We start from the raw sequence: 22,751 nt of genomic DNA, 5'->3' as shown, positions 1-22,751 counted from the left end.
CATCACTGTTTTTTTATGGGCAAATGATCAGGTGTGTTTGCTAAATCAGTTGAAAATCATAACATTTGTGGTACATTTCCATTTTGTTTTTTTCCCTTTCCTATACTTAATCATAGCAACAAGGTGCATACAATGTTCATGTGCTTGGATGCCGTCACAATTAACCATCAATAAAAAAACATAATTGACACATTTCACAACATATAAGTCAGTTGTACTTGATGTTGCCGCATCATGATTAATGTCATTGTTTTTTTGATTATGACATCCTAGGGAAGAATGGACACAAGTCATCCAGACTGTAGCCGACAGCCTCAAGAAACAGGAAGAGGAAATGATGGAGTGCAGGTCTGGCTCCCCAAGTGATAACTCGGGAGCCGAAGAAATGGAAGTCGCGCTCACCAAACCAAAACACAAAGTGGTATGCCTCACCAAAACACTGTGATATTCCTAACCATCGTCATCTGTCGATACCTTTTCTGTATTTAAAGACTGATAGTGGGATCAAGGCTGGGGACAAATCGGGCTCCGTTTAGCATATCTGAAAGGTGCTATGCTGTATGCAGATGGTATATATATAAGATGGTGTGGGAGTAGTCAAGGCAGAATGACCATGGTTCCTTTTCAAAGTATCAATGAGCTTAAATAGTTCAATATTTCCCCAATAAAAAGCACTTTTCTGGATAAAACTCGTAAGCGCCTACACATTTCAAGCTTTTGCCGTTCGACTGGATCCTTGCAATTATTCGGACTGTTTGCCGCGAGATAGGCCCATCTTTTCACAGTTTCCTTTGTGGTTTTCATTATCAGGGGGCCCACCTCTGTGCTGCCAGACACCTAAGACTGTGCAGGCTAAGCTAATAAACTCTCTCCACCTGGATCAGGCAGCTCAATCCCAGAATCCTATGTCAAAGCAGGTCCTACTGCCATCAGGACCTCCCAGGCCCTGAATTTAGACTCTTCAGTATGTGACGTGGTTCCAGTAGGTTACTATAATGATGGGTAACATTAGGGGGGGGGCAGTATGGCCTATCATTGAACGAGTCTATGAACCCCACTAACTTGTCATATTCTTTGGCTGGTTAGTGTCTGCTGGATCCTAAGTGATACTTCCTGTAGCCCCGGCTAGAAGTATAGTCAACCTGCGGCGCTCCATTGATAAGCTAGCACAAGCCTGGCCAAGATCATTTCCTCTTCGATAGCACATATGCTTATCACTGAAGAAGTGACTGGCTCGTCCCACATCGGCTTTGAAAGATAAATTTATATCATAACTATCCAATTGTCCTGGGTATCTGTCAAGTGCAGATTGCAAAATCCTTTGCAAAGCAACATATATATATAGATATAGAGATGAAAATGTTGCCTAAATTCCAGATGTTCTTAGCCAGTCATATTTTTGTACGTCTTTAAATTCAAAACCTGCTACATTGTCCACAAGGCTTTCTGGGGCCTGGGTCCAAAATACCTTCAGTTATCCCTCCGCAAATACCTCCCTGCTCGAGCACTCCGCTCCTCTACCTCCAACTCCCTCAGGGTCAGTCGTTTTTCAAAGAAACAAGCTGTGGGTAGATCTCTCTTCGCCTGGGGCCTCCCTCTGGAACAGCCTCCCTGCCACTCTAAAACTTGAGGAGAACCATCTCCGGTTCCAGAAGCACCTCAATACCTTCCTCTTTGCTTCTGCCTTGGCCTCCCCTCTCCCCTGCTGATCTGGTCTCCCTTGGCACCGTGCACCTGGCCACCCCTTGCACAGGGGTCTGTATCTGTACCCATACAGTCATCCCCCTCTTTCTTCCTGCACTTATCTGACCTACCTGCCTTAAACTCAGCACTTGTCACTTTCTGGCTGCACTACCACTTTTGTTGCTTTTATTATTGAATTAATTTATTATTATTTATTCTGTTCTCCTTTTGCTCCGCACATTCCACCTCTCGCCCCATCCTTGCACTTTTCCTCTCCCCCTCCCCCATGCACTTGCGCGTTCTCAATGTCACTGGGCCTAGTAAGATCGCTGTTTTGTTCTCTCCCCTGTTCCCCTCCCTTGTCTTGTCGCGCTCCGAAACACTTGTGTATGAGCGCGATAGAAATAAAATATCAATTTAAGTTAATTTAAATTGCGGCGCAGTTAGTATTCAGACAGAAGTACATTTTGGGGAATGTTGTAGGTGCTTTTTAAGGTCCCCTCTACTTTTGGCCTTTTTGCTTTTGTGGGTCACTGACCTATTTTAGTGGTCATATGGACTTCTGCTGAAGTCCCTCTGCCACTGCAACCCTTTTTGACTCACTTTAAGCATATGGTCCCATGGTTGCCCATAATGCTCCCGGGACAGGGATGCCTTTTAAGCATATGGTCCCATGGTTGCCCATAATGCTCCCGGGACAGGGATGCCTTTTAAGCATATGGTCCCATGGTTGCCCATAATGCTCCCGGGACAGGGATGCCTTTTAAGCATCTAATTACGGCCCAATGGTGAGTAAATCACCCTACATTGGTTTTACTGTGTAGGCTGGCGGCAGCTACTATTTAGTTGTGACTTCACCAGTAGTACAAGTGGATCTAACACATGAGTAGCCAAATGTACCTTTTTGGTAGGTATTAAGGTGCTAAATAACCTTTTCCACCCTACTCACTTCCATTTTGTTTTAGAGACTTCCCTTTCTTCAGAAAACCATCAGGCTGGCCTAAGATTTGCCTGGTGCACATGTGGGCTGTTTGTGAGCCCAGCCATGCACCCTCTATAGTGGTTTGAACTTGTATATACCAGTTCTTGGCCATGGGCGGGCCATATCCCATCCTGTGGGGATGGTTCTTGAATGAGTGAAAGTTTTAGGAGCCACCCAAATCGGCTGGCTTTTCTTTTGGAACTCTAAGAGCCCTGTGTCCGGTACTGATCTCCGGATGGGATTGATGGATGCTGGGCCTTCTCCATCCTCCAGCCAGCCCCCCCTCGTGTGGTGGGCCAGGCGTTCCTTTTTGGAACCATCTCCAGGTCATTTTATTGCCAACTTGCAGAATTATTGCAGAGGTCATTCTGCCTTGGTGTAGCCTGCTGCCGTCACCTGGAAGAGACCTTCACATACCTCATCTACTCTTTGGGACTGTCCTGGCTCACCCCACAGTATTCTTTGTCGCCTGCTTCTGGGACATCTTTGGTCCAAGGTTCAAGTCTCTGTCTGTTCGGAGCCTGTAAACCGCATTTAGAAAAGAAGTGTTGCACTCCTGTTTCTTTTGTTGCTTTCATGGAACCATCTTTTCAGGAACGAACACCATGGGTACTCGCCTCAGGGAAATTGGGGTTGGGTATTCACAGTGCCTACCCTCATGGGTCCCAGGGTTGAGTCTTTCCACCAGTGGGTCTCCATCGCATCTCTCTATTGGCTTGTATTGGGGCTCCTATGCTGCATGTTCATTTGGGGCAGCTGGTCCTCGAACCCCTTTCTGGAGCTCTCTGGGATCTCATCTATTGTCTCTTTGGGTTGTTTGTCACCGGATCTGCACCTGTGGGGTAAAGCTGAGCTCTACCTGCATTTTCCCCATGCACACGGAATTCCAGTTGATCCTGTCCTCCCTATTTTTCCTGGATCCAGTTGAGGTTCAGGGACATTTAGGCTAAGGACTACACTTTTAGGTTGCACCTGTGATTTTATAAGCATTTCTAACACCCTTTTTTCTACTTATGCAAATGTAAATGCTTGATTTCAATGCAACGCTTTCTATTGACACTATTTCCCCAGACGTTTAAATGATTTGGTGCTGTCGGACTAAAAATATCTCACCTTTTAGTGGCCAATGGCAGTGCTTTAGAAAAATGTTTCCTCCCTCCAGGTTGCGCATTGACTCTAAGGTGCACTTTTGTGTATAGGTATACACATGAACAACCACTTTACTTACTTACTTACCTACTTACTTACTTACTTACTTACTTACCTACTTACTTACTTACCTACTTACTTACCTACTTACTTACTTACTTACCTACTTACTTACCTACTTACTTACTTACTTACCTACTTACTTACTTACCTACTTACTTACTTACCTACTTACTTACCTACTTACTTACTTACCTACTTACTTACTTACCTACTTACTTACCTACTTACTTACTTACCTACTTACTTACTTACCTACTTACTTACCTACTTACTTACTTACCTACTTACTTACTTACCTACTTACTTACTTACCTACTTACTTACTTACTTACTTACTTACTTACCTACTTACTTACCTACTTACTTACTTACCTACTTACTTATTTATTTATTTATTTATTACACGCCCAGAAACAATTTCAACATAGATGCAATGATAAAGAATATTTACAACAGGCGCTTGTACAACAATGAGCAGCTTTATTTACACGTTCTGAGAATGCAACTTCATTGGTATTGGTTAAATAACCACGTTTTTTGCAGTTTTTTTTAAAGCAAGAGAAGGTTTCCTCTTTTTTGATGCTGAGCGGGAGGGAGTTTCAGTGTTTAGGGGCTAGATATTGGAAGCTACTCTCCCATAATAAAAGTAATGGTGTATTTTCTTTAGTATACTATGATGGTGTATTTTGCGTGGATAATTCTATGGACCTTTGTGGCAGCCTACTTCCCCTCCCTTGAGTTTAGCCTGACTGCTCTGCCACTCTACCTACGCTAAGAGGGGGTTGGCTTCCCTTTTGGGTTGGGTGTACTTGCCCCACCTTAATGTTGTACTACCCTGAACAGAGAGTTGCATAAAAATCGGCCTTATAAAAGGGGAAATGGTCTGGAAGAGGAATCGTGTGGCACTGTACATTGAGAATATTTCTGCTCTGCCTGTTCCTCGAGCCTTCTCCGTGGGTATGGAGAAGAAACCACCTCCAAATAGTCAACAGTGACCTTTCTCCGTGAGGTGAACCCTGTCTTCTTTTCTTCTACATCAACGTTTAAATTTGCTTCAATTCCGGTGAAGGCAAGATGGGCTGTTGTGCACGTTCACATGTAACCAGGTTATCTTTTTAGGGTTTTTCATACTTATCCTGGCAGACATTTACAATAATCTAATAGGAACCTACTGCACGGCCAGCTGATCAGGTACAATCTAGCCTCTGGGCTTGGCTGCGCTTTACAAATAAATAAATACAAGTACAAATAAATATGGAGGGAGAACTTCACCCGCTGGAATGCCCGCCCAACTAACCTTGGCCGAGATCAACTTGCTCAAACTAAAAAGGCGTATCACGATGCCCCTCGTATCAGTGATGCACAGGTTGATTTCACACCGGTCCCTGAATCCCATTCAGGGGGACATGCTGAGAAATCCAGAAAGTCAGGGGTGAAAATCACTGAGCAAATGCTTCTTAACCATTGGAAATTCCTGTGGAAGTATGAGTTCCATAGTTTGTGTGGCGCGTCCATGCCATTATACACACCTACTTTTCTTAGCCATGGTTTATGTGCTTGGAGGCATGATCCCCTGGCGAACAGCCTTCATTCCCCAGAAAGCTGAAGCTGTGCACCCTGGTTCCTTATGGTGTGGGCTAACCTTTTACTTTGTTTTGTAGACTTGGGTGGAAAGCCATTTGACAAGGCTTTCGATGTGACACACACGTAATGCATCTGTCATCCAATACATGTTACTTTTGTGTAGACGATACATTGGAATCTCATTTTCTTTTTGCAGACTATGAATGAGTTTGAATATCTTAAACTCTTAGGGAAAGGCACCTTCGGAAAGGTGATTTTAGTGAAAGAAAAAGCCACTGGGCGCTATTATGCCATGAAAATTCTGAAGAAGGAAGTCATTGTTGCCAAGGTGGGTTCAAGCTTGTACCCCTTTTCACTTTTTAAATAACACTGTTGCTTCGCATTGCTGATTTACCATCTTATCTCTGAAACTTATCTTTGCCTGTTTTAGGATGAAGTAGCCCACACACTCACGGAAAACCGCGTTTTGCAGAATTCTAGGCACCCTTTCCTAACTGTAAGTTTCCAATCCTATTTTCTTCTATTTTGGTGCTTGGTTACGTCATCCATTGAGTGGGTGTATAGCAGTATTGACTATAGAAAGTGCTAATGTTGCCACCAAGCGTGTTGTGATGTGGAATGACGGGTTCATGTGTGCTAAGCGCCGTCTGAGACTGCCTGTCAGCAACGTCCCTTTATTCTCCCCGCGTTGTCTTAAATACATACGCCTGGATTTAGAGCGCTACATAAAAGAATTGAGGGGGGGAAATGAGAAGCTTATATGCAGAGCCACTTTATGTGAAGTCCCACCACCTTAAAGGTTGGCTTCCACTGTGTAGATGGGAGCTATCCATCTCCTGACCTCTGAATGATTTCCTTTGTATGTGTCTATACTGTGAGCTCAGCAAGAAATTCTGCTTTGAGTAACTGCAGCCAGAACCCTGAATGGTCTTTTTAGAAGGACAGTCCTTGTTACTCGGTCCCTACGCTTATAAAGATGGGTAACGAGGGTGTAAGTGCGGACACGTCGCAGAAATTGTAATATTTCTCACTGAAATACATATAAGTGCTATTGTGCTGTTTGACCAACACACTGAATTAAACGTAAACCTACAGACCCTGTTCAAACTAGCTAGTGACCACATTTAAACTTGTTTGATAGTAATTAATGGCGGCAGCCAACTATTTGGGAGCAGATGGGTGCCGCTTACCCAAGGGTTCCACACTCCTGCAGGCCAACTAATTATTCCAAGGTCGTAAATTGAGTAGTAGCACATGTGGGTAATGATGACAGTAATTAGTAACACCGGTTAGCAAGCGCTAAGAAACGTGAATGGGTGCTATGTGGTACTATATAAAACACCAAATATTGTTTTATTATGTGCCCCCAAATTGTTCCACATTTGTAACATCTAAGGTGAACTAAACATTGGAAATTCATTTCTTGAGAACATGTCGCCAAGTTTTGAAAATCAAATTAGGTGTTGTTCATATAATGCATATTTTTATGACCAAGTCTGCATTTATAAAGTGGTTTAACTCCTACTTTCGGCCTGGTTCACATCCTTAATTATCTAAGGATGGCCAAGGTTTGGAGCAGTTCTGAGTGAACACTGTGGGGGGTCGGAAGGAGGAGTCGGACATGTTAAGGACATTCTTTAGGGTACTTTTATTTAAACTATAAGAAAAAGAGCTACCTTTCCCTATCACTAAAGGGATTACCCTACCTAGCTAAATAACTAAGATGCTTGCCTGTCGTCGGGAATGTCCAAATCGCTACAAACCTAACTCTATATGACCCAACCACTAATATGAACAGCTCTGAAGTAGACCATAAGAATGTCTCTGTTCTCCCCATCTTTTCTTGTCTCCTTGTATTCTTTTTATAGAAATGTCTTACTTTCAAACATACATTTGCACCGGGCCCCGACGGTTTAACAAATATGGACTTAAAGCAACATCCCAAAGAATGGTCCTTACTAATATCCAAAATTTTCAACGAATGCCAGGTAAAGAAACAGATCCCCAGAACATGGACGGAAGCACTGATAGTGCCAATCTTCAAAAAGGGAAGCAGAGACAATCCAGCGAATTATAGACCAATAGCCCTGTTAGACATCATGGGCAAGATCTTCGCAACTCTTCTCCGCTCGCGCTTCCACGGGTGGGCAAGAACTGCACCATGCCTCGACGAACTTCAAACAGGCTTTGTGAAAAACGCGAGTACAATTATAAACATTATGATACTGAATATCATAAAGGAAAACGTGAAGAACGGTGCACCGAAAGTATTCATAGCATTCGTTGATCTGACGCAGGCTTTCGACAGAGTTGGGCGACGGAAGCTCTGGTCAAAATTATCAAACTGGAATTGTCCGGAAGAAATTTTAGGACCGATGATCGCTCTACATACGAACACAAAGCTGAGAGTTCGCCTCAATAAACAAGGCCTGATGTCAGCGCAATTTCCATCGGAACGAGGCGTGAAGCAGGGATGCCCGCTTGCCCCAGCCCTCTTCATAGCATTTTTGGGTGATTACCAACACACCCAAACGGCGCTAAGAGTCTTTCCGCCAAAAGTAGGAAACATGGCAATATCTAGACTACTCTACGCGGACGATCTAATCCTTATGGATCAGACACAAATTGGGCTCCAGCGTCAACTTAACAATCTGGCCAAATATGTTGAGGAGAACGATTTGGAAATAAACATCGCCAAATCTAAGATTCTGATCATGGGGAAAACCCGCCAATCTACACGCAGCAACGACCGCTGGTTTCTGAACAACAAGAAAATTGAAACAGTCCCTAGTATAAAATACTTAGGAATAATGTTCGATGCAACGCGGTCAGAAAAAGCCGCACGTCTGGCCTTGTGGCTGAAAATAAAATCATTAACCACTCAGACCAAACTTGTTGATCGGAAATATGGAAAATTTTCTCTTCTGCCAGCGATACAATTCTATAAACAGAAGGTGGTCCCATCAATGACCTATGCAATGGATTCAGCACTAAACATCCAAGACTCGATATGGCCGAAATTGGAAGGCTTTTTGTGGAAAGCAGTACTGGGCCTTCCAAAATCAACATCTATCTCAGCTATCAGGCGGGATTTGGGCCTCCTATCGATGAAAGCGTCGGTCAAGCAAAGCCAAATGAGACTTCTGTGTAAAATAATTTCTCCAGACGCTTTACCTTTATTTAAAGCAATTCAGAAGGAACTTACCCAAGGCCACTGCATCGCCCTGAAGAAATGGGAACGAGAATTACAGGAAAATCTAGCTGATTTGGCTTGCTCATCAGAAGACCTAATCCACAATCCTGCCAAGCTAAAGAGAAAAATTGCCCAGGAGGACTGGATACAAACATGCGAGGCAGCTACGGCAAATAAATTACTCACCCACTTGCCGCCAACTACAAACAAGCTGAATAGACCGCTGAACTATTGCATAAAATTCCCTGACAAAAGGCTACAGAAGAACTTCATGAAATTGAGGCTAAATCTCATGCTAACTCAGGAAATTAAAGCGATCCGGTCAAAATCGACCATAAAAACATGCAGACTATGCTCAGAGCCCAAAGTGGAGGAAACTGTAAAACACTTACTTTTAAATTGTGCGAATACAGCATATTTACGTGAAGCTTTTATGCTACCACTAATGCATGACGCGCCACTCCGAGAAGAAGAAACATGGTGGTGTAGACTGGTTGCAGGCGAAAAAACTAAATGGGCAACCGCGGCGATAAAGATTTTGGAGGCAGCTCTTAAGCGAGCGTCAGAGAGTGGTTCCGCATCTGGTTCCACTTAACAAAACCTCCACGATGCAGTCGGACATTTCATCTCTTCTTCCCTTCATGTTGCACTGTCTTCTTCCTCTTCTTTTTCTTCTTTCATTCTGATCTTACCTGTTCTGCAACTTAACAGTTCTAACGATCTATTCATATCTGAGATATGAGATATGATCTCTTGTAAAAATCAAACTTTTCTGTTGATTATAGACAAGTAAATAAAAAAAAAAAAAAAAAAAAAAAAACATACATTTCTTAAGAAAATCTTATTGGATAATCTCTTGATATCTCCTTTGAGCTCTTGTTCCAAAACATTCCTGGACCTTGAACTCTCTTTAGTGATACGGTTATGACCGCTTTCCTGGAGACACTGTCTCCCATTCTGGTCTTTGATCGTATATCCCTCACAATCTTTAAAATCAACCTCTTCTTGGTTTGATATGATTTTATCCAATGTTAGTCTCTCCCTCTCCTGGCTTCTCTGTATTGGATTATTACTTCTCTTATACTGTTCACTTGACAGTATTATCTCACAACACGTATTACATGTGTTGGTGGCGTGTTCGCTGCACTTTTCCACCCTGTACTCACAGGCCTTCCCTTCTTTCCAGGGCATTAGTTTCCAGTCTCTCTTTACTTTCCATACAGGGTTATTCGTCAGGTTCTTTATTGGCCCCTCACAACTCCAGTTAGGCTGGTTTACGGATTGTTTCCCGTCCCATTCTCCACTCATATACTGCTGTCCAGGGGCCTCCAGTCCCCCCTGGTACCTTTTGTGTATGCAGGGGAATCTTGCAGGACTCCGCACTCGCTTGGGTAATCGACTTTGTTGTCCGACTTCTTGATCTTTTGTTTCGTCGGTGTTCTGTTCTCGTCTTTCCCTGCAGGCTGCTGCTGTCTATGGATGCTGGTGGTACGGAGCTGCTAGCGCTCCAAGTTAGGATAATAATAATTCAGCATTTATATAGCGCTACAAACCCTCAGTTATCTGAGCGATGCTTATTGTTACCCACAGTGTGTGGTGCTCATTTATCGACCAAAAGAAGGATGAAAGGCGGAGTTTGGCCCTGCCGGGATTCGAACCTGCGTCAGCAGGCTCTGCACAGAAGGCAAAGCGAGCGCTCTCCTCGCTGTGCTATCGGACTGGCATTGTCTCAACATCGCTGGCCGGGCGTCTTGCCCACTACAATACGGCCGTGGTCATGCCACCACATTGCATGGGACTCCTCTTCTCTTGCTGCAGACGGCTCCCCATTGCTGGAGTCGCTGACCCTCCGGCGTCTCAAGTTAGCGCTCTTCGACTTTCCGAAAGTCGCAGGTTCTGTGGATTGCTTCTGCTCTGCCTCTCGAAGGTGCGCTTACGGCAGGGGGATTCCCCTGCACACCATACATTCTCCCTTTTCGTAATCCACTCGTCCCAGTTCAATACACGTCACTTCTAAAGAGACATCTTCTTTTCCTTTTAATGACTGGTTCACTTCAGCATTGCCTTCAACCAAATGTAAGGAGGACACATTATTCTTCACAGCAGGCAGTCCCAGGTAATCTGACATGGTGGTTAGTCTAAGGAGTTCCTCATGGGAACAAGCCCTTGTCCCCATGGAGAGTCACTCCCAGTGAGGTCCCACTTGCCCAGACACCCTAGCGATGGTCTTGTGGCACAGACTCCCCTCCCTCGCCTCTAAGGGGGTGGCACTTCCCGGGAGAGAAGGGACGAAGCCCCTCGATTCATCACAGCACCCACTGTGAGAAGAGATGCTTTTCCTGCCATTGAAGGGACCCCTCCTTCAGACTACTTAATTGTTAAAGGTAAGTTGAAGGGGCCATATGTTTCACTCCGCTTTAGTTTTCAAGAAGTGAAAGGGAAGTGACAGCTATACGTTTTACCAGACGTTTGTGCTGTCAATCATGGTCCCTCAAATCAAAGTCGGAACGGAATAGGAAGGAAGGCCATGAGATTGGTCTCACCTCTGATGATTTCAAGATATGAGGGGGCGAGGGGGAGTCATTTGAGAATCTCGAGAGCCAGAACAGCCAGGCTCCCTGTTCGACTGCATTAAACCGGTTTAGCTGCATTTGAACAGTGTTCACGGTACTCAAACCAGGGGGAACCACCGGTACTGCTTTTGGCACTCGATCGAACTTAGAACCACCGCTGCTTTGCATTCGAACAGGTTCGCCATAGCATTGTGCCTAGCTGAGTTCGTCACCTGTTCGGCTCAAAAAAACCAGCCCACGGTTGCAGAAATACTCAAACTGCTGCCTTTTCGAACCCTGTATCGGATAACTAAGGTCACCCATCGAACTGACGGCTACCCACGTCACGAACCAACTCGACCTTCGAAAAGACCCTGGTGAGCCATCCCAACTGCATGACTTGAAAGCTGCACTTGACCACGCGGGGCTCCTGCTTCAAACTGACTGGACCCCCACTCGCCTCTCGACCCAGAACCACTTGTAGCACCCCGACCTAGTTCGATCCGCACCGCAGTACAGCTCGAAGCTTGATTCAATGCTGTCGAACGACCGAACATTGGATTAAGGCACTTTGCATTGACACTGTCCCCCTGGTGCACCATTTATGGCCCTAGAGACTGGCTAAGTCCCTTTTGCACCTTTGCCCAGTACAAATATAAGCCTCTTAATTTCGTAGCTGCATTTCTTGCCTGTTTTTCCTCACGGCTAAAAAGCCAGAGTGCTGCACCGTTCCATTTTTTCATTTCTGTTTCTCCTTTACAGAAGTGAGTTTCTATTGAGACTTGTACATTGGTGTGTTTTATTTGATACTTGACTGGACTCTCCTTTTATTTTGGACTGTTGTATTTTGCTGTTTGGGTTGCTAGTCTATCACATTCCCACCCCTTCTGGGAGTATAGCCTTCTCTCAGCCCACATTGCCATAAAAGTCAAGGAGGTATGATAATGATGTGTTATTTGTATAGCGCCTTAATACAAAGCACATATTTACATACAATATCACACAACCAAAATTGGTACTCATTTTTCGACCTCGGAAGAATGAAAGGCTGAGTTGGCCTTGCCGGGATTCGAACCTGCAGATCACGCTCAGATCGCAGCAGCATGCTCTCAACACGCTGAGCTATCTTACCTGTACCCGTGTACTTTATGATTGAGATGAATGTTGGTTTGTAGAAGTGTGGGACCCGAGTAGGCGGTTCAGCCACTACTCATTCCTATACTCCTTTCGTCACAGAATAGAAGCATATTCAGATACAAGGTAGCGGCCCCATTAAATAAATATATTTTGTATACGTTTTATCAGCCACAGGCGCCTATTATTTTTTTAAGGGAAGTTGTGCGTCCTTCTATAGAGAGCCATCAGAACAATATATACACCATTTTACAATTAGGAGGCTTCTGACCCTCTTCATTATAAAGGGGATCTAACTGTTTGATAATATAAGAGTCAATGAGTCAAGGAAACCTATGTTTCACCCACCTTCCTGGAAACACTCTCCTGCAGTGAGACGCCGCAAAACGAAAGCATTTTTGGCTGTAAGAATGGTAACCGTTTGAGTGTCTGTCCTTTGAGCGACTATGTAATTATATGACTTGTTTGAACTTGTCTGTCTTTTGTGCTCATATATAAACATTTGTGTGTGCATATGCTGCCATATTGTCCTAGCCTGTACTCAGCTGTGACGTCTGTGTACACAAGATTTAGTGGGCGTGGCCTTTGTCTGATTGCCTTTTTCCTTGTGTTGCAGGCTTTGCGGTACTCCTTCCAGACGCATGACCGCTTATGCTTCGTCATGGAGTATGCAAATGGCGGAGAGGTACAGAAGCCCTGAAATATGTGTGTTATGCTGAATCGAGGTCTTGCAGAAGAAACGCAATGGATTCATTTACAGAGTTGCCGACAGAACCATTGTCATTTCTTGATCACTTTTATCCATGTCTAGCAAATTAGCGAGCAGTACTTGGCACGGCCCCCAACCTTTAGGCCCTTAACTTATAACAGAAAAAGCAGAACTGCAAGTTCAAAGTGATTTTGGCCAAAAAGCAGGGACTGAATAAATTATATTAAACCATGCATACATATTCCATCCCAGGAATTAGCCGATACTTTCTAAAAGAGAATTTACTTGCGAGCCGCTGATGTTTTAAGAAACTGATCAACACAGGTCACATTTTAACATAATTACTGGGAGGTGGGGCCCCTCCGTCTCCTCTTCGTAGCTTGGAAAAGCCTGCTTGCGTAACACAAACAACTATCTGGAGATACTTTTGACAACAGGTGCATTCAACCTGTGTCAGCCATTTGTGATTCCCATAGATATACATCTTAATCACATTTTACATAGTGAGTTTTATTTTAACTGTAAAATTAGGCAATGTTTCTACCCAGCCTTCCTGTGTGCTTTTTGGAATTTTTGGAATTCACAATACTAAAGTCAGGTGTTCATCATGAAATGCTAGTGAGAAGATCCCCAGCCAATCATTTTGGTATTACTGTACCAGTGGTACAGTAAAATGTGGTACAGTACCACATTTTAGGCACATGGGTCTGCTGCCTATTTTTGAAATAAAAACGACATGTAGAATCCTCTAGAACAGGGGTCGTCAATCTGGGTCTCCAGAAGGTTTGCCATACGACTCCCATGATCCCTCACCATTAACTACACTGGCTCGTACTGTTGGGATTTGTAGTCCAACACATCTGGAGAGCCAAACTTTGTAGACCTCTTCTCTGAAAGTGTTTAAAAGCATGTTCTGTTGAAACCTTTGTTGTTATACTTGATGGAAAGGGCCCATGCTTGAATGTCATATTGAATTTAGATTTGCTGGACACTATCTATTCTCGCAGTTGCTTGTTCCCCAGAAGTAGCACCCGCTCACTGAGTAATGTCCGATACTAGGAGTCTGAAACCTTTGACTTGCCAGATGTTTTGGACACAAATTCCATGATTCGTCGCCAGTGACTTTCGTAAGGGTGCTGGAGAGATAGAGAGGCAGACACAGGGATGACATTTTTCACAAATATTTATTGAGATGTTAAAGTACAACCAATCTGGCCCTATCACTATGAAGGGTTTCCCTGCTTCAACCAAAACTATGTCAAACAAATAGTCAACGTTCTGTGTCCAAACCTGCCTCTAGCCCTTACACTCTACAACTGAGGATATCTAAATAACATAAAGGGTCTCCCAGCCGGAGAATGACTCCCTTCTCCTGGTGGATGCCGAGGGTTCTTCTTGAAAACTGTCCAAAAGTTCTCAAGCCTGGGGGAATGAATCTTTCCTTCCCCTGACCTCAATATGCTGTTCCACAAAAGGTAAATAGATCCTGATCCAGGAGAATTACTCCTTTTTCCTGGATTGGGTATGGAGTTCCACGCACTTTCACGGGATCAGGGGGAGTAGCTCTTTTCCTCTGATGCCCTCCGGTTACACAGTCATTCAACAGAGTTTGCCATTCTTTCCAAGTGTAGGCAAACCTCCTCTCCTCCTTATTGGTATACTCTTTGGGTTCCAGGCTCTTTTTACACTTCCATCGTCTGGGTCCCAGACCCTTCTGTTGCATTCAGCGGACATCGCCTACCCACTGAATTGAGGAAGATTTTCTCCTTAACTCAGTTCTTTGTTGTTGGGGTTCTTGACCATTCTCTGGTGGTCAGCGGTGTTGGGCTTGTCACTGATGCGAGAGTGCTTTCCTCTGATGCACACTTTGGTCGCTTCCCTTAACATTGGAGTCCACAACCCTTCTCTTGTGAGTAGTGGACTTATGCCTGCCACCAGGATGAGGATGGTCTCCTTTGCTGCTTATCTGGACTTGGTTGGGGTCCTCGATCCTTCGTTGGTGGTCAGTGGACTTATTGGTACAGCCACTGGGACGAGGAATAATTCCTCAGATTCAGTATCCTTGATGATAGGGGTCCTCGGTCCTTTCCTGGTGGTCAGTGGGCTTATTGGTACGGCCACTGGGACGAGGAAGAGGAGCTGTGCTACATGTTGGGCCCTTCAGAGTCCCCTGGGCACTGTGGTTACCAAGGGGTTGAGGGGGATTTAGCCTTCGCCTGCGCCACCACGTCCCCTCTGGGTCTCCCACAACCCCCGTTACCTTGATTTGGCTGCAGATGCGTCACCAGAACTTACAGGGACAGTGGTTCTCCAGCTTGTTTCTGCAGGCTCTTCCAGCTGCCTTATGCTGTCGGGTGGCGATTTCACCAACAGGTTTCCCCCGCTCGCCTTCCCTCTAGCTGGTTGCACAGGCCCGGTCCTACCCGGAATGTCACGCGGCCGACTGCCAGCGTCCTCTGTACTCTCCTTCCTCGGGTCTGCCAAACGAGTTTGAAACTCCCGCCTCGGACAAGCTCCGCACTCCCAGCCTATCCAGTCTGGGCTCGACACATTGACACACTTAGTCCATTGTCAATTTTTATACAATGCAGCAAGATCTCATTCGACCCATTGTATACGCCCTTTTTCTCTCTCTTGTTCCCAACCCTCATGCCTCTGCGGGGCACCTCGTACCAGTACTGCTATAATTAGTGATCTTCATGGTTCCCATGTTCTTCTTCGTCATGGTCTTTGTGGTCACACTGAGGTCTTCTGTATTATAATAGTACATGGGACTGCTGTGTAAAAAAAAGGTCGGCAGAGAAAAGCAGAGCTAGAGTGTTGGTGTAAAGGTGTTTACTGGGCCATGTCCAAGGTGGTCGTCCCTGTCTCCGGGAGGGGAGTTCCTCCCCATGAGATCCTCACGCATTGAACCACCCTTAGGCGCAATATTGTGCTGTGGCCGCACCTCCCTAGCCTCACTGGAAAGCTCTCCCTCTTGGGTAGAATTGATGACACCTAGTGACTTGTAACCCTATGCTGACTAGGGCTTAAGGAGTTTTAGTTAAAACCATCTGCAGAGCCAGGCATTGCAGACCCCTTTTCTATAACCAGGAAGTACTTTTGCTCCTGCTAATCAACGCTCCATTTCAATTCCTGCAACGTGATTGTTAGTTTTTTTTAAGGTAGCGATGCATCTTCGATCATCCCACGTGCTACTATGTAAAGACCCAGGAAGACACAACTTTTTTCTGTTTCATTATGCATTTGTGTTCTTTTACAGAAACATTTACATTCTATTATGTGCAATCATTTGGGAATCGGATACACTGGTATGCAGTTGTCCAGTACACTATTATATAATTGTTACACACACATATAGAATATTTTATTCACCCATTGAAATCAAGTTTCTATTTGCATTTGATGTTCCATGTAGTGTAAACATACCATCTATTCTATTGAGAAATAATGTTTCTAAGTTACCAATGGGATATAGCATCTACGTTACGAAGTATAGCTTGCGGCATGCATATACGTTGACGATATGTGATTGTTAAGAAATTGTGATCATTGTGTACACACGTAGTCGGTTAAAAATAAAATGCATTTTTGTGTTGCAGCTGTTCTTCCACCTGTCAAAAGAGCGGGTATTTTCAGAAGAGCGAGCGCAATTCTATGGAGCCGAGATTGTGTCGGCGCTGGACTACCTGCACTCTGAAAAGAATGTGGTCTATCGGGATCTTAAGGTAAGCGTAGGGGTGAGCTGTGCCGCTAAACACAAATATGTGGTCAGGTGGTTCTGATTTCCAAACTAGGTGAGGGGTGCAATGCTTCGAGGCGTAGTGGGCGGGGCATGTGTGGGAGACTTTGTTCGGAACCAAAAAGGCACAGCTTATGAAAGGGATTTTTATTGTATTTGTGTTATGCATATTGAACAGTTGGATGAGCGCAAGCAAAACGACGCGGAGCAACACAGGTTCGATCCAGAAACCTCCGGGTATTAAGCGCGTTATAAATAACCTATCATATCATATAACAAATAATATAGTCTAATAAAAATAGAACATGGAGCAGTCCCCAAGAAGGGTGCCTTGGAAGGGGATTTGGGAGTGTTACGTAGGGAAGAAGTGATTCGGGTAATGGAGGATTGCATGACATATTTGTGAAGGTGTATTTGGAACTGCCTAGATTTACTTTCTAAATTAAGGACAATATAAACATATGGTCATATCAAAATAAACATCACAGTAAACATTTCTAATAGCCAACGATGGTGGGGCGGGGGTCAAGATGGTGGGGGGCTCTTACAGGGAGAGGATATGAAGTTTAAAGGTAGATTTGATAGAAAAGATATTGGTTGTACTTTGATATCTGGTGGAGGGGATTCAATTGGTAATAAGCCAGAATAGAAAAAGTTGGGAGTGAGAGGCCGAACAGGTGGGAGACGGGGAAGAGCAAGGATGGGTAGGGCACTGGAGCTCAGGGTGCAAGGTACTGGATTGCAAGTCATGAATACATCTAAAGATCAGTAGGAGAGGGATTTAAAGAGTGTCCCAAGATACATGGAGAGCTAAGGCATGGAGGTACGGCTACAAAGTGGCCAAAGAACAAGCAAACCCTTTTAGGGCCCTAGCCACATTTAGTAGCCATACGCGGTGAACACAAATGTGCACGAGAAAAATAAAGCAAAATTGTAAAAATGCAACTGATGCCACCAGCTTGTCTTTAGGCACATATAAAAGTAGCCGGAAATCCCATGTGTTAAACGCTATAATGATACAGAAGTATCCCCATTGCAATGCACTGCAAGGTTCTGTGTGCAATCCTAAAATACAAGAATTACAAAGGGAAAAACAGGTTCCCAGTACTGACGGCCTGAAGGACTGATCAGTTTCACCAAAACAATGAGCAAAAGGCCAGGGTAGTGAAGCTGAAGGCTTTTGTTCCCCTCAAAAAGTCAGGCCAGGATCACAGACAGACCAAAAGGAATGGGGTCCCATAGAAACCTATGGAAGGAAAGTTGCCCTTTTTGTGACTCCATAATTTATTTTTGGAATGATACTTTCCTATAACCTTTTGGACATCTGCATCACACATGGCACATCACATCACATCATTGCAGCACACAGCACTTTCTGTGCAGTGTTGCTGGGGTGCCCCTTGCATTTTCTCTTGGGTTCCGGGTTCCTGGTGTGAACTACTGTTCCCAAGGGTAGAAGGATACGTTTCATCCTTTCTACAGTCCCCATTGTGAGATCAGCATCAGCGGGAGCCTTATGTGGAGTCCCGAGGAGATACACACTGTCCCCTTTCTCATTGTTGCTGTTATTTGTCTTTTATAGTTACTTACTTACCTTGCAGAACACATGTTCTCAAGGTGTAAAGAACTCATGGTGGCAACAGTAAAGACAGACACAAGTGATCACAGTTCAAGGGTGTTTATTGAACTTTATAATGGGTGCGATAAATGCCTAATCTATACCAAAATCTAAGATGGGAGCAAGCTACGACCATCAAATAATAATAAGGCAATCCCAGTGGCGTCTTGCCAAATAAAAAGGGCCTACATTAAAAAATAACCTATTACCAGTCCTTATTGCTAGATTACAAAAAAAGTGTGGGATAATGTTCACCAGAAAATATAGAAGTGTTTACAAAATAAGTCAGGATGGTATGGCTGGGTCTCCCTTGCCCACGTTTTAAGCACGGGACAAGTCGGGACTTCTGAGCACAGCACACTCCTCGGCATTGTTAGTACGAGGTTCACAGTTCTGGTTCAACAATATCAAAACCTTTGGCGGCCGTAGAAGGCTTGCTGATTCAAAGTAACAAACAAAAAAAAAAGGTTCCCTCAGTACTCTTGTACCCTGAGCGATTGCTCTTCGCCCCTTGGATCTCCCTCTGCCGAGCTCGGATCCCTCTTGCAACTTGGGCCTCCCTCCGTCGGGTTCATTACGGCCTTTCTTTAACACAGTTCATGTATTTCTTCTATACATCAGGAAGCAGGGGTTTTCCTTCTCGTAGCTTTGTTTCGGCATCTTTGTTAGGTTCACACTTGCCTTATTCCACAGTTCACGATCGTATTGGAATGCAGGGTTCCCTCTCCCTAGCTTACATCTGGCAACGGGTCAGAGACTTTTGATTGTATAAGGGATTTGATGTAGCCCTCATAGGACCACTCTGGCGCCTCACGCCTCCCTTTCCTAGGGCCTTCTGGTTCTTGCAGTTTCTTAAACAGGTCCCGGTCAGAGTCTTTCGAATGAGCGTCCACGTGGCTGTCATGATGCCTACCCCCGGGCATCCGGATCGAGTCCATCAGCCCCGGGAGCAGGCACCCAATTACTCATTAAAACCCGTTTGGATTCAGTCCTGGCGCCTTAGGCGCCAGGCTCATCATAGAAATCAGTCCTGGCGCCATAGGCGCCAGGCTCATAGATTTTACTTACCTTATGCAGACCATGCTGCAAATGAGTCCAAGCCAACGTGAGGCCTGGATGGGACTATTTTATTACAGGGACTATTTTTTACTCGGGTGTGGTTCTGGGGAACTTCTTACCTGGGACTACTTTGCAGGCTATTTAAACCACGGCCGACCAGCAGCTCATGCTTCGTGTTATTCTGCATCCAGCAGCGGAACGCTCACCGTGTCTGCAAGTCAGCATCCAGTCTTCTGCCACGCCCACCTCGAATCCGGAGCTCCTAGACAAAAGGAAAAGAAAGGAGAAGAGGTTAGATGACGGACATTATTTGATTCCTTACCTGATTCCGGACCCAGCACATCTCAGAGCCTGGAAAGGACATTATTTCAGCACTCGTCGCTTCGCCAGCAACAGCGACGCGTTATACTCACCAGTCCACCACATCTTTCAACTTGGCGCTGCCTCCATCATTTGCTTCGTCGAAACCCAGCACCTGGGGGGAAAACAAAAGGAATAACAAGGTGAGCCGAGAAAACCAACAAAGACAATCTCTTTGCCACCATAGGCTTAGCTGCTTTACCACCGGAGGTATTATCCTTTAATTCGCCGCATCTTTCCATGCCGCACCTATAAAGGGAGAGAAAACGGCAAGTTAAACTCATGCAACTTTTACCGGACAGTGTTTGGTAATACAGACTCTTACCTGAACGCCATCAGCTGCCTCCAGGCAATATTCTTTTGGACCCAGCTGCAACCTAACGAGAGAATGGAACAAGAGTGAACATCGGACATATTGAACTCTTTGAACTTTATAGACACTGGAGTCAATATTCCTACGGAACTCCTCCAGTACCTTCAAACCAGTGAAGTAACTGGTATATATGCGCCCCTGCTTGCCATGCAGGATGGAGAGCTCATCATTTAAAAACATAAGGTGAGGTTACCAAGAGGGGATATCGGACGTGATTAGTGGGGAGAACGAGAACAGTTGAGGGGGGCCATCACTAAAGTCCACGGGTGGCTAAATCCCTTTCTCCACTTGCAGGAGAATACTTCTAAGAGTCCAGCAGACAAGATTAGGCGGGCCAATCCAGACTGTCATCTCTTCAATACGCATCACGTTGGTGGAGACCGCAGCTGTCCGGGTCCGATCGACGCCTCTGTGGGAACCAGGTGAGCGTAACAGTGGCGCCGAACCTCTCTGCACCTGGACTTCAATTGGGATTTCTTTAAAGTTCAAAAAAATACACAAGTTACTTTGTCTTTTAGATTCCTTGCATTCAAAATGTTGCCACTTGCAACGTTGGGCTCAACACAGTTTGGTTTGCTCTCAGCTTCCTCCAACTCACCGGCTGTGTTGAAACCATTGGTTTCTCTGTTCTCTGGAGTCAAGGATAGCACCATGGTAGCCAGCTTGCCTCTCCGTCTGCGTTATCAAAGCGGGAGGCCCCCATGTACCATTGACATCTGCTGCTCCGCACTCCAGCTACAGCTCCCGGTCCTATGCTTTCCCTTTCGGAGGCTTCGCGGGTCTGAGTTGAAAAGGGCAAGGGCAATTCCCCCTTTGTCGTCCTTCCATGTCTCACTGCCTTTCTTCTCCTTTTGAACTGCCGGTTTGGTGTAGCTGTATTCTTGTGCGTTCGGCCTTGCTCAAAGTGTGCTTTCTTGCTTCGCCTTTTATTCCCTGTGGGGGAAGGTAAAGGGTCGTCGGGTGTGCGTGGTTATTGTCAATTGCCTGACTCTGCCTGACCTACATGTTGGGACATGTCAGGTAAACGGCTCTGGTGTTAGTCTGTTGTCTGTTATCATGTAAGGAAGTGTTTGTGTGGGAAGAGGGGGGGGTAGAGCTTGTAAATATCCTACAGGGTAGAATGGGAAAAAGGTGTTACAGGGAAAGGGATACCGCATTTCAATCCTCGGTGTCCCACTTCCACTCCCTGAAGACACCTCGCACAGGTGATCCTCCCCCACTGGTACACCCCCAGGAACTGGATCCTATAGAGATGGCCATGTCCTGGCCACCTGGACGACAGATCTCCGGGGACTAGCGTGTGAGACACTATCAGGTTTCTCACAAAGGGTAGAAAGAGATAATGTCATCCTCTCTACATTGTATATTACAAGTCCAGCACACCCCAACTTATGGGGAATGCTGGGGTGTTACCCTCTATCCCCTTTTCTCACTGCTCCTGTAACATTTCTGTTACAGTGACAAGCTTACTATTACGTCTGGTGTCAGTGGACGTGTTCTACTGACTTTTGTGTGGTTTTTACTTGCAGGCTGTCGAACCAACCACAGTAATGCACAGAAGGGCCTCTATTCACCTAGAATGGTGGCTTCTTTCTTTATTTGCCATTTTTAGTGTGCTTGTCCTTTCTTGGTCCATCTTCTGCTGTCCTGGGATGGTGAGGTCCTGGTTTGATTTTTGTTTTTGGCAGGAACCCTTTGTGTAGCCCGTCGAGCCTCCATAGTGTCTGTGAAGACAGGTAATGTGGGACAAGTTTGAAACTGTATAGCCCTTTGACTTATGGCATGCCTGCCTGGAACCAGTCGTAATTGGGAGCTGGCTGTCCTGAAAGTAGCATGTGTGCTTATTAACTGGGTTCTTGGATAAATGGCCTGGATTTGGAAGCTGAAGACAAGTGGACCACTGGATCTGAATCGATGAGGAAGAGGAGCCGACGGCTGTTGCTGATTCCAGTGACCGGATATGTCTGCTGTGTATGTCCTGAAGAGGATGACTCCGACCCTTGGACTGGTGGGACCATTTAGTCTTAAGAAGACTTGCATTTCGAGCCATCCCATGACAAGCTGTGACCTTCCTGGGCTGCAAACCGCCAATAACCTGGGACCTTGAGGCTGAGTTCTGTGCAACGTCTTCCCATCAACTAATCGTGCTGAAACGTAGGTGGACTCCTGGTGGACCTCCAGAAGCAAGATTCCACTCCTTGAAGTCCCATCACCAGAGCACGGGACCGAGATAGTGAGGTGATTCAATCAGGCGACCGTTACACATCTGGTACCTTGAAAAGGGTGCCAAATCCACAGAGCTGTGAGAAGCACTGCAGAATCCTTTGTTGGGAGTCTTTTGTGTCGACTGCTGCTGCAACTTCCCATCCAGTGTCCTTTCTTTCATCACCACGACCAAGAATCCAGAGAGAGGGTTCTTTGCTGCTGCATCGTCAAGGCGACCTTCTGCAAACTCTTCTTCACTGCTGAGGTACTGTGTGGCTGAGGGTAATACTGGGGTAATACTTACCAAAAGTCTTGTGTTGCTCCTGTGTGGCTAGGGTGGTGATT

General features: G+C 45.3%; 1 protein-coding gene across 1 annotated transcript in view; it reads left to right on the top strand.

Moving 5' to 3' along the window:
• The window catches only part of AKT1 (AKT serine/threonine kinase 1), a 397,239-nt gene that overhangs the window by 275,327 nt on the left and 99,161 nt on the right, over positions 1 to 22,751 (top strand). Inside the window, exons 5-9 of the mRNA XM_069638151.1 lie at positions 274 to 421; positions 5,658 to 5,789; positions 5,892 to 5,957; positions 12,957 to 13,025; positions 16,652 to 16,777. Coding sequence (XP_069494252.1) covers positions 274 to 421; positions 5,658 to 5,789; positions 5,892 to 5,957; positions 12,957 to 13,025; positions 16,652 to 16,777 — 541 coding nt within the window. The remainder of the gene's footprint in view (positions 1 to 273; positions 422 to 5,657; positions 5,790 to 5,891; positions 5,958 to 12,956; positions 13,026 to 16,651; positions 16,778 to 22,751) is intronic.

This window comes from Ambystoma mexicanum, chromosome 14, assembly GCF_040938575.1.
Source record: "Ambystoma mexicanum isolate Mex_15411 chromosome 14, UKY_AmexF1_1, whole genome shotgun sequence".
NCBI lineage: Eukaryota > Metazoa > Chordata > Amphibia > Caudata > Ambystomatidae > Ambystoma > Ambystoma mexicanum.
The sequence above is the reverse complement of the archived record's forward strand: the minus strand, read 5'-3'. Positions and strand labels throughout refer to the sequence as shown.